We start from the raw sequence: 12,671 nt of genomic DNA, 5'->3' as shown, positions 1-12,671 counted from the left end.
CTCCCCTGATTTCACTGAAGTGCTCGAAGTCAATTGGAACAAGCGAGTAACAGTATCCCTATGAATCTAGGCCTGTTTTACCATACGTGATTTTTATTTCCCTTTTCTATTTAGTTTTTTTTATTAATCTACAATATGATGTAGAATCCAGAGTCCTAACTAGTCTGTTATGGTCATACCATAATGATGATATTGGTGAAGGATACAGGAGTTACATTAGATCTGTAAAATTTCCCTTACTATGTCACATGGACAGTTTAACTGTATACACTGGAGCTTGAAAAACCAAGAAGATATATCGTGCATTTCCAAAATATATCAAATATCCAAATTTTAAATATCTGAGTGTATAGTGTTTATTTATACACAAGTAATGATGTTATCTTTCTGTTGCTATTAGGTTTTGAACTTTTTTAATCACGTGTTTTGAAGTTTTTTTGTTTGGGATGAATGGGTATTATTTTGGTTATGAAAAAATAATCATGTAGAAAGGCACAGTATACTGAAGAATGAAAAGAAATATAACTGAAACACCATTCTTCCAATCTTGATTTGGTGCAGATGACATAAAATCCAAAGAACTCTCTGAAAAGTTAGTAAGTAATCTATGACTGTAAAGCTGGGAGGATATTTCATTTCCTAGCATATTACACTCATATGGTTATTACTTTGGGCCAAAAAAAAAAAGGACTTTACAAATTACATGGAAACTGAAGAGAACTTTCTATATTTTACTGCAGGTTTTATGTTTTTGGGACTTCTCCAGCCGTACTTGTGGAGTGGGAAGAGGATTTGGGAAGGGAGCCCAGAAGTGCAGAGGAGGCTGGATAAATTGGGAAAAATTACAGGAGCTAGCTGATGAGCTAGAATTTGAGTGTAGTAAAAATATATAGATAGAACTTAGAGAAGAATGGTGTTTTTTCAAGGGTAGCTTAATTTAAAACTAGCTGAAAATAGTATCAATGGCCTGCAACTGTAGTACTAGAGATTTAGTTATTTTGAAAGCATATCCTTAGGAAAGTTGTGGAGGTAGGCACGCAGGAGTCAGTAACACCATTGAACTTGTATATTAAACACTGATTCTGTTGCATATTGCTATTTCAGATAAACAGCTTTGAAAAGCATATGTTTGCCAGGATGTTTTAAAAAATGACTGTGTCTTATATGGTTAATTGGTGCAACATTCCACTGCTGACAATGAAATATATCCAATAGAATATATCCCAACTATTGTCAGGTGAAAATTATTATCCTTTTGTGAGAAGACATTGGAGGTTCTGCTCACACCATATCCTCTATAAAAAACACAGAAATGCTATTGCTTGTCTAGTGTCTAGACTAATTTTCTTTCCACTGAAATGGGTTGAAAATTAGACTTTCACAAGAATGTTTAAGTAATTGGGAAGAAAATTAGGCCACTGAAGAACTATAGTAACATTCAGATTCTTAAAATATATCTATAATTGCTATAAGGAGAATATGTTTGCATTTAGGATATATGAAAGTTCATGAAACAAAATGTATGAAAACCTCTAAAGAAATATTCTCCCAAATGTCAGAGGTATTTTATTTTCCTGGGAAGGAGTTGACAAGAGTGAAATAAAGGGTAAAGAGGTGATATTACCAAAGTCTCTAAAGCTAATATATATGACAATCATGTGAGGGACATTTCAAAAGAGCTTGAAGAAAGGGGCAGCTATTGAGAAGAATTATGAAATAAATTGGCAGATATGCTGAATAGTAATGTGGAAACGAATAGGTAATGATGTTCTCATTTGTTTTTAAGTTGAAGGTGACACCAAGAAACTGAGGGCTGAATAGTCAGTTCTCCTCTTTCTGCTGTAAGAGGACATCTTTTAAGACCTTCAAGTGTAAAGTGTTGATTTTTTTTTTTTTCTCAGTTCCAGGACCCTTTACTGAAGGGTAGAATTGAAGAGGAAATCTTTTAGCAGTTTCATGTGAAATGATTTAGTAAATAATGGGAATGCTCTAAAAGTTTTAGCCATTTTGTAACAGTTTGAAGAGGGCAGGATTGTTGCCTTAAACACTGCTAAAACATTCACCTGATAACATACAAATTGTATCAAGTTACTTCAATATATTACACTGATAAAACTTCTCTAATCAGGTGACCACTTTTGTGAGCACTATATTGATGCAAAGATTTTTGAGAAAATATCTTGCCCTTTTATTAAGAATTACGAATTATATGTATTTCTTCTCTTGTGGTCATTAAAACTAGCATGCCATGCATGGCAGTCATCTCATCCCTTGGCAGTGATGAGTTAACCCCTGGGCTTGATGATCTTAGAGGTCTTCTCCAACATAACCAGTTCTGTGATTCTACGCAACAAGCACTGCTAAAGTCAGTAGAAGTCACATGACTGAAGCACCAGTTACCACCGATGTATTCAAGGGAAATTACACAAGGTGGGCCTAATCATGAATTAAACATAGTTTCCTCTTGATATAACACACAGTTACAGATGCCTGCTACCAGAAGTGCTAGAGTATCTCTTTTCCTGCATGCTCCTGGAGATGCAAGGAAAAAACATCTATTACCACAAGCTGATTGACTTGATCATGTGAGGAAGACCTATTCTTTTTCTCCCTCCACTTTTGTTTAATGAGGTAGGCCTTCCAAAAGTCAGGATTTGGACCCTTGTTTTATACTATATTTTAGTTCCTGTGATTTTGATTCAGCATGTTAGATGTATTTAAACTAAGACAGTGGCAAAAACAAAGAATGTGCTAGAAAATAAATACAATAAAATTAGTGTGGAAACTTCCCTATTTTGTGCTTTAGTTTTGGTAGCTAATTCAGCATTTTCAAATGTAACTACATATGGGAATATATGATAACCCAACACAAGTAAAACCGACTTGCATTATTAATTAAATTTGAAGCATTCTAAACTGAAATCTCTTTTGTCAGCTCCTCCTAGTTCTTCTGCAGCCATTAGCAGACTTCTGCAGATTCCAGAATGGTTTACAAGAAGACAAAAAATTAATATGGAATCTTGAAGCCAGGTTATAAAATTGCTGTAATTCAGCCTATGTCCTGACATGAGTATTCTGCAGTGCTAAAGACTACAGCTGACATTGCATCAGCACAGCACCAGTACACTGAACCCAGTGGACTGATCCTCAGAGGCGCTGACATGACCATCAATAAAATGTGGAAAGAGCATTTTCTGACTGTTTCCAAATATAGAATTTATTTTCCCTTAATCATAAGCCATTTACTTTTGTAATCTTTAAGTTTATAGTGTGATTTTTCCAAATAGTACTTCTAATGAAAATTTCTAGTGTACTGTGAAATACATGGCCTCTGTTATAATTAATATTTCTGAGTCAAACAAAATATTTGTACAGAAAACTCTAATTCAAAACTCAGTATGAAAAGAAACAGAGGCAAATCTACTCTCAAAGGTCCTATTTCGGACTCTACTTTTGCCTTCAATGGGCTCAAACAACAAGCACTTTAGAAGCTCTTTTTTTATCCTGTTTTATAACTTTGATTTACCTTAGGACCAAAGCTGATATACAGAAGCAAAAATGCAACTTTTAGTATAGGCTTTTAGAAGAATAGTTTTAATTAGACTAAGCTTGGGTTTCCAAATAAAACTGCACAGCCATCAAGAAATAACTATAGTAGACTGAAGTTTTCATTCAGGGTCAGATTAAATAGTGGAGGAAAGGTTTGGTAATTCAATAAGTTCCATCTCAACACTATGTTGAAACAAGAAGAATATCTGTACCTTGTATTTATGTGGCTCAATTTTGCTAAGGACTCCAAACTACACTTGCCAGTATCCGCTTGCTGGATTTGAAAACAGTTCTATAAGGAGATAATGACTGCAGAGGGCTCATTTTAACTGCCACTGAAATACAGCTATCTCTGAGATATATGTCAGCCTTTTTAAATGATAAAACCAGTATTAAAATAAACTACAAAATAGCACAGAAATGCTCTTTTTTTTCTGTATTCGAAAGGTGATTAGAGGTTTTCAACCTATAAATAACAGTTTTATAGAAACTACATTTGGTAAAAGATTCTTAAATCAGTAGGAATAAATATGTCAATTAATTCTTAATGTGCTAGGATCATGTTTTAATTGCTGGTTTTAGTTAACTGGTGGTTTTTTGTTTTCATCCAGCTTTCCTCCCTACATTTCCTCCTAGTTATCACTACTATCACTCTTCTTCTATCAATGAAATCAGTTACATATTATAGTAGAACTTCATTCTGAGATTGAGAATACACAATAAATTAAGAGGTAATGGATAACTTAGGAAGCCCATAAGTTTCAAGTTGTTACCTGCACCTTTGTAAGCTAACAATGCAGTCTGCTGAATTTTTTCATAACATAACCAAATATATAGATATAATTTCTACATGTGCATATTATATATGCACGTGTACAGATATATATACACCCAATTCCATGAGAATGAAATCAAACAACTTACATGCATAAAGATATAAAGCTAATAAGATATGTAAATATGGGAAACAGACAAAACAGAATGCAAGGTCAGAAACAGTAATTCAACATCTGTATAATCAGTAACCACTCAGTCATTTCTGCCTCAAGCCTCCAGATTCCTTCAGTTCTATTGCAAAGATAATCTGTGTTATTTACAGGCCTCGGGAGGAGAGAATTCATCATGCCATGAATGCTTCTGTGGCTAAGTTTCTTACAGTTATTTTCCTTATTTATATGATACAATGAAATTATGATACATGACACTAAGGTGCATTTTGTGGACTCTAAGGGAAAATGGGCAGTCTGTCCTTCTATGTCTGTCCTGTCTGCATCCCATCTTGTTGTTCATTGACACAGATCTGTGAGAGGACCAGTCCTGGTGGAATTCCTTGTATGCTATTTTCCAATACTTTGGAGCTCATTCTCTTTGAGTAGCACTGTTCCTAAATCTATAAACTTGCCCAACTAAGATTTCAGACCCCGAAAAGGACATGATGAACTTCCACCACTTCCTTCTTTGACATTTATAACAGTACTCAGCGTTTGTAATGCTGGAATTATGAAGCCATAGTAAATCTTACACGATCTGTAAGAGTAAAGCAGTGCAACCATGAATGCAAATCTGCCCAGGAAAGGTAAACAATTAAATGTAAATATGTACAAATATAAATGGTGTGTCGGTGTGTGTATGTTTATTTTACATAATCTTACTTACAGTCCAATATGATTGTCCATTCCATTTCCCAGAAGAAAAGCTGGATATTGGCAAGGAGATCTTCAACATTTCCAACTACTACTACTACTACGGTTTTTTTCTTGAAACAGGTAGGTGAAAACCTGTACATTACATATCATGCACCCTTCTATTTAAGTCCAAGATAATTGCCAAATATTGTCTCTTGAATTTTAGATAAAGGCATGTATTTAATTCAGAAGGAAACATTCATCTGTGAAGTTGTTTTAAAGGCACCTGTCTAAAGCTCATAAGAGTTCTGGAATTTTGCAGTAAACCTTAGCATGGAAATTATATAAACAAAATAATGAGGTAAAGTATACGGCCTTGTAATAATTACTTTTATCAGATACCTCTCTGATTTGTTACTTAAATATTGCTTCTTCAAGTATCTCATGCCTTAAGAGCTGTCTTAAAATCACAGAGGTCTAAGGAAAAAACAACAACTTAGACCAAAATTTCTGTTCTCTGACTGCTCTTTCCTGGGAAGTTGCTTTGGCGTAGCTGCTAAGTTAATTTCCAACAAAGGCTTTGTTCTGTCCTTTCAACCTTAACCATTATGATCAGAAATACAAGCTGAATGATTACGCATCAGCAGGAAGCTGAACCTGAGATGTCACAGTCCCACTGAATTAAAATTGAAGTTTCCTATTAGTGGAAAAGGAAAAAAAAAAAAAAAAAACCACACAAATTTTACAGCAGATCATAAAGCCTTTCTTATTCCTACCATTCCAATTTATCAGATTCTGTAGAATTAACATTTTATATATAATTCTGTTTTATAGATGTTTTCCTTTATTTATACTGTCTCTCTCTGTCTCAGTATCATAATGATGGAATCACTTGGCCGTGCTTCAGAGGTGCTTATTTGTTCCCCAGGCTCTTACTGGAGCCAGCTGAAATTGTAAATGCTCAATACCTCTGAAAATCAGTGTGTCCAAGACATTTGCTTTTAAAAAGGAAGGGATACAAGGCTATGTTATTCTTCATAACATTTTCTCTGAAAAGATGTTACAATCATGCAAATTGAGCCATCCCCACAGGATATTTCAAAACCTTTTCCAATTTCTTTGAACAAGTATGTGCTTTTCTTTCTTGTTACTAAATACATGTGCATTCAGTGGTTTCAAATCTCCATTTTTTGGAGTTGACCTTCGCAGTACATCAACAACACTGGATATAATAAAACCGATTTTATTACAAGTGTTCACATTATTCAGTGCTTTCAGCCAAATGCAGACTATAAAGAATGAAGGATATATAAGAATGCAATGGTATGGAAGAGAAGGGCATAGGGAAGAGGAAGGCAAAGGGGGAGGGGAAGGGGAAGGGAAAAGGTAAGGAAAAAGGGAAGGGAAATGGAAAGGGTAGCATAATGAGAGAGAACAGGCAAATAAGTGGAGCATGGGCCAGTTCATGCCTTTTAAAATGTGATGTTTCAAAAACAGTGTCTAGCTTGGGAGACCCAAAGCTGCTGGTTGCTGAGATCCAGGATGTGCTAGTCACTCTACTTGCTGTGTTTCTCAAATCTTTCACTAGACTGCTGCTACCAGTCACAGTTGAAGATAAAGGGGACTACGCTAGAAAGGTAATTGATCCTGCTTGACTTGTTGCTCAAAAACACCCACCCCGCACACAGAAGGAAGTAAAAAACCGTAGGTACACTACAAGTTCCTGCTATGTTTATTGCACAAGAGTCTTGAAAAAGGAGGGATTTAAAAGCACATCCACGGAATTCTGTAAGTCTCCTGAGCTCGTGCTTGCAAATCGAGACGTTGATAACAGAGGTGAAGCTACAACCTGTCCCTCTTCAGCCTGTGTGGCTGCACGGAGCACCCCGCTGCTCGTCGAGGGGTAGTAGTGCTCAGCGAGCGAGGGGCTATTTCTGTGTGTCAGCAAAGCAAACCAACCAACCGACACCCCTAATGCTGCCTCAGACTTGCCAACAGGAGTCACCGAGATGAAGGAAAGCCAAAAGCCCGAAGACTGCATTAAGAAGGACTGCTCAGAGGTGCGGCCGCCTCGGGCGGCTGCGGAGGCCGGTGCCGGGCGCAGGTGGAGGCGCCCGGCGGAGGCTCCTGGCGGGGCGGCCGCCGCTCGGTGCCGGCTCCGCCTTGCCACTGCTGCCTCTCGCAATGAAAATGCGAAGACCGAAGGTGAGGTTCCCCTATGCGGGTCCCTAATGGCATCGGGCAGGGGAGGCAAAAGCGATCCCTGCCGATGCTGCTGGGAGGGGTCTTGTGCCTCTTCACTGCCGCCCTGCAGAAGAGGAGGAGGAGCCGAGCGCCAATCGGGGGCACAGCGGAGCCTTGTTTGAGCCCTGAGAAAGGCGGGGGGGGAGAGAGGCAACTTTGCCCGCAACCCTGAAGAACTGCGTAGCTTGAAAAAACAGTGAGATGCGGTGCCCGCTCAGCACAGCAAGCCCTGTGTCGTCTGCGGGGGCTTATGGCAAAGAGGCACCGTGGAGGAGGTGAGCGTGTGTGGAAGAGTTGAAAAGGAAGGACGGCGTTGTCCCTTCTCCAGTCAGTGTGTCCCTGCCCCCCTGCATAGGTACATACACACAAACACATGAACAAACACACGCAACACACACACACACAACACACACACACACACAAAGATGCAGAAGCAGCATCGACCATCTGGAAATAAGGAAACCTAAACCTGCTGTTACTCCCCGACCGTTCCCACTTCGGGGACAGAGCCAGCACCTCGCTGCGCCCATCCGTGCCCCACTGAGCAAAGCCATCCGCCAGTAACCCCATACCCATCACCAGTAACACTAAGTCCAGTCACTGGGAAGGAAGCGGTGGGGAGGGGCCGGCGGAGCATGAAGGGAGCGGGACTGAGGTGGGAATGGGGAAGAAGGGATACTGCAGAGCTGGCTGAAAGAAACAGGGCACGCTTTGTCCCTGCTACATATTCCCACATGCCAGGTACCCATCACTGGAAATGGAAATGCTTTCCTTTTTCTCATCACTTCTTCTGTCAATGAGCCATTTAAAATCTCAGTGCTTCATGTCCCTTTCATTTTGAAAGCTGCTTGTCAAAACTGCAAGAGGGGAACGGAGGAACAACAGCAACGGCAAAGCTTCATTTTAGCCAGGCAGACAAAAGAGCCGACCTTGGTGCTGTCTGTCTTGGACTGAAAGCTAAACAGAAGAGAGGGAGAAGTCTTGCGGTCATTTTGCCTGATTTCCTTTCTGATTTCCTTCCACTAACATATCGCAAGCATTCTTTTTTTTTTGGTGGAGGGAGGTGCCAAACCGAAGAGGTGCAACTATCAGTGATTCCTCTACTAAATCCCAGAAAGCAAAGCTCACTGATGCTGCCTAATTTTTCCCCCCTCACTTATGCCCTCTCCTTCCCTTTCCGTAAGGGAGTTGACAGTGGAGGTTTCCTATCCTTAGTCCTCCAAACTTGGTTTCCATCTCCCGTGCCTCAGTGGTGCTTCTCATTTCTCCCATGGTGGGGGAGTGTGGGAGAAGGGGAAGGAGCTTTGCTAGGTGTCTCACATATCTAAAAGGAAGAGCACAGGATTCATGACCCACTGTAGCTGGCCAGAAATCACTCTGCTTGGCCTTTTCTAAGGTTGGGTTGTGGATTCATTTGTTTTAATGCCTTCTGTGCCTTCTCTCAATTTCCAATGGTGCCATTTCTTTGCTTTTTTCCTTCATGGATATTCAAGGAAGATTTTATGGGAGATTGTTCCAGGGCATGATGGAATATTGTGTAAGCAGGATTTTCACTGAAGAAAGTACAATTCCTTTTTACTTTAGCTCTTCATATCACCCCTTCCTCAGAGGTTCTGACAATTGCCTTCCCTCCATCTTCTCTTACTTTCTTCTCCCTTTTCTAATCCCTTCCAAGTATTGTTGCAAGGTTCCAAAGAGGCACGAATTTATAGATAAATGTTAAGGGGTAGTTTTTGTTTCTATTAATACATCCCAGGAGTGCTTAATTAATCAGATATGAGCATGGTTTCTTAAGCATCCTGAGATAGTTTGACACTTGTAACACTGGGAGAGCTGTGGATCGAGACTGGAGAAATGGTGACAGGACAATGACAAAAGTAGGAAGGGCCTGAGGGACAGATTTCAAGCAAAGCTGTGGAAGTGATCTCGATGACAGGAATGTCAGCAAGAGTTTGGGTGTTATGATGTGGTGCTGTAGACCAGTAGAAGTGTTTAAGTAAGAAAGGGTATGGGCTAGAGCTTGTGGAGGCGGGGTGTGGTAAAAAGGCCTTGCCAGTCAATGGTAAAGCAGATGTAGAATCTGGGGAGTCATCTTGCTCCCAAAATCGGGAAAATGGGCAGGTATTCATTCATTCTTTGCCTCTGCTTTCTGGGGACACAAGTGTGTGCTGAGACAAAGGGAATGTGAATCGAAGTAAAATGCTTTCATTCATGGGAGTGGGGAAGAGGACTAAATATAAATGCCCAGAATAGATGCTGTGCTGCAGTGAGTCTAAGTCAGCTCTATGGAGCTTGGCTGCCTAAAGGAAGCCACATCCAGGATGTAAAATCTGACCTACTGGCTCTGCAGTTTCTGGGAGAAGTGCCCCACTCCGAGGGAAGTCTATGGAAACTGCCCTCGTCAGCACCTGGAAAGCTTAGGCCCTGACAATGGGGAGGAAGAGAAAGGGACAGTTTTGCAAAGCCCTTTTTTTCCCTCTTTTTCTTGGGCTCTTTCAGGTGCTTCATCTCAGCTTTTGCCCTCAGTGCCCAGCTTCTTTCCTTCCTCCACCCCCAAGGGCAAGCGAGGCGGCTCTCAACAGGTGCTGGGGAAGTCGCTCCGCTCCCGCGGCCGCGCCAGCCCGTCCCTCGGTCGGATGCTGCCGCCCCGCGACTCTCGCTCACAAAGCAGTCGCCTCGGAGCGGCGCCGGAGCCCCCGCTCGCCCCCGCACCGCGCCCGCGGGGCGCCGCGGAACGCACGGCGCGCTGGGCCGGCCGCCAGCCCCGGGGCTGACGAACCCTGGCACCCGGCACCGAGAACGCGCTCATGGCAAGGGGCTGAACCAGGGAAAAGAAATGCCCCCAAAGCCCCTGGTCTGCGCTCATAGCAAAGCATCTCCAGACCGGGGCAGAGCGCTGGGAGCGGCTCCCTTCAATAAATGCAAACAGAGAGAATGTGCCTGTAATTAAAATGTACATAAACGTCGCAGTTAAGCCCCCTTCCCCTTGGATACCCTGCGTCAGGATAACGTGGGATGAGGTAAAAAGCCTTCGACACCCCTCTCCCCGTGAAACGCGAAATGTCTTTTCCACGCGATGCAAACTGGGGGACAAGCAGCTGCAAAGCTCTACAATAAACTGTTTCATCCAAGCCAGAGCCAGCTCGGGAAGGCACGCCTTTGAATGCCACCCCCCCTCAAAACATCTTCTTCCCACTCGTGCAGGCAACCTCTGTAGGCGATAACCAAGTCTAAAAACTCGGAGAGGATCGATAACGTCTACTAAATATTCTGGGAGTGTATGAGTGTGGCAGGGAGGAGGGGGATAAAAGGGTGATTAATCGGATATTAATCACTGGTCACAAACAAGGGGAGATTATTTCGGGTAGGCAGCCGACTGTTCGGAGTTGCAGAATAGATCCTTTCACTGAAGGCACGCGTGATGGGATCGGCACTCCACTGTTTAGCGATGCCTGTGTAATTCTGCAGGTGCACATTATTCAAGCCACATATTTCTTCTTTTCTCTGTGTGTAGCATTTCCCTTAACTGTCTGCAAGCACAGACTTAGTGGAGATATTTATGCCGCTAACTAGACATTTCCTTTTTACTCTCCTTTCATGAACGCAGAAACAAGAAGAAACCAAAATAGCCCTTGCCCCGGAAAAAAAAAAAAAAAAAGAGAGAAACAAAAAGCCCAAGCCAAAACCCCCCACATACATCAGGGAAAAGGGACCAAAGGAGGAGAGAAAAAAAGTGTCGATCTTTGCACCCAGCGACACACCATGCCTTCAAGGCTGAACTACCACCGCACCTTTCCGACAGCCTGGGAGCCCTGCATGCGTACAGACAGCCGAGCGTGAAGCGCATTTCGGGCTGTGAGACGGCTACGCATACGCTGGGCTCCCCCGTAACTTTCCCCACGCAACGGGTTAAACTAATAAGTGCATCGATACAGGCATTCCCGCAAAGAGCTGCTCGACCGAAAATCAGAATTGTAGGTAATCCCCCCTCCACCCCGCACGATCATCATCGTCACCTTAAAAAAGTCATCCCGTGGGATTTGTTTGAATATGCACTAGTTAGAGGCTATATGAACCAACTCACGTCTCCGTTTGAGCATACTGCAAGAATATTTATTGAGCCTCAGCTCAGTCACTGCATTGAACACCAACCCTGGCAAGCAAATACATTTTCTATCTCCGAGGAGAGCTCTGAATCAACTCCTTCTTTCCTCCCCGCTTTAGCGATCGTTTATATATTTCCACTGCAAAGTACCCAGGATAAAAATATAAAATAGGAGATAAATACATTTTGAAATATCCCTTGGTGTTAGGCGAGAGCTTGCAACGCCCTGACCGAAAGCAAATGGACCCCTAAAAATATACCCCTCAAATACTACCCTACCTTTCACACACGAAACCATCAATAAAAAGACGAGGTTCCAAAATGTAAATCCACTTTTAATCTCCATTTTCTTCACCAGGATGAAGTCCAGCCGGCCACATTTAGTACATCCCCTTTCCCAAAAGTCTGCTAATTTCGATTCCTTTGCACGAATTTCCCCTCTGCAGATCCCTTTCATATTATTCTTGAGAGCTCTTAATTCCTATTCCTCGGCCAGGCGCAGCGGAGTTGTTGCTGTTGATGGTGCGCGGTCACAGCTCGGAGTGAATGGTGTTTCTGGGATACCACAGCAACCTTGACGAGGACTCAACCATCTCTCCAACGGGGGCACAAAGTCTCAGCTACTCTCGATCGTGTCTTTTCCTTCCCCCACCCCCCCGCTACCCCAACTCCCTGCACAGCCGAAACCCACCACAATCCTGGCTCCTTACAGCATCCACCGGGAGCCACGGGAGAGCACCTCAACGCTCAGACGCCCTCATTAATAAACTCCAAGCAGTATTTGCAGTCGAGACTCTCCCCCCACCCCCTCGTTCCCTCAAGAGGATCAGTTCTGCCTGGGAGAGAGGCTCGGGAGATAACAGAGTGGCGGGTGTCCCCGTCCCCCCCCCCGCCCGGAGGAGCCTGGGGCGGCCGGGCTCGCCCATCCCGATCGCTGCTGCCTCGTTATTAACCACGCACATGCGGCGCCCGGGGCTGCCACCGCCGCACAGCCCCCACCGTCCGTCCGGCCCGCCCGCGCCCTCGGGCACACACCCGGGTGGGCGCGGGCTGATGGCTCTGCGCGGGGACGTTAATTACAAAGCCGAGCGCCGCAGGCGCGGGGGGGGGGGGGGCTGGGCACAGCCCCACTACCCGTGCGCGCAGCC

At 43.0% G+C, this 12,671-nt stretch overlaps 1 protein-coding gene across 6 annotated transcripts in view; it reads right to left on the bottom strand.

Annotated features, from left to right (window-relative positions):
• CSMD3 (CUB and Sushi multiple domains 3) overlaps positions 1–12,598 on the bottom strand; it is a 610,641-nt gene extending 598,043 nt beyond the window's left edge. For 4 of the 6 annotated variants that reach the window (XM_027645674.1, XM_027645676.1, XM_027645678.1 and 1 more), the window contains exon 1: positions 11,803–12,598. In XM_027645674.1, coding sequence (XP_027501475.1) covers positions 11,803–11,980 — 178 coding nt within the window. In that variant the 5' untranslated portion in view covers positions 11,981–12,598. The remainder of the gene's footprint in view (positions 1–11,802) is intronic. The other 2 variants (XM_027645673.1, XM_027645675.1) reach the window with 1 other exon arrangement.
• Between the last annotated feature and the right edge of the window lie 73 nt (positions 12,599–12,671).

This window comes from Corapipo altera, unplaced genomic scaffold (genome assembly GCF_003945725.1).
Source record: "Corapipo altera isolate COAL_440 unplaced genomic scaffold, ASM394572v1 51, whole genome shotgun sequence".
Lineage (NCBI taxonomy): Eukaryota > Metazoa > Chordata > Aves > Passeriformes > Pipridae > Corapipo > Corapipo altera.
This window is presented reverse-complemented; position numbering and strand designations above follow the sequence as displayed.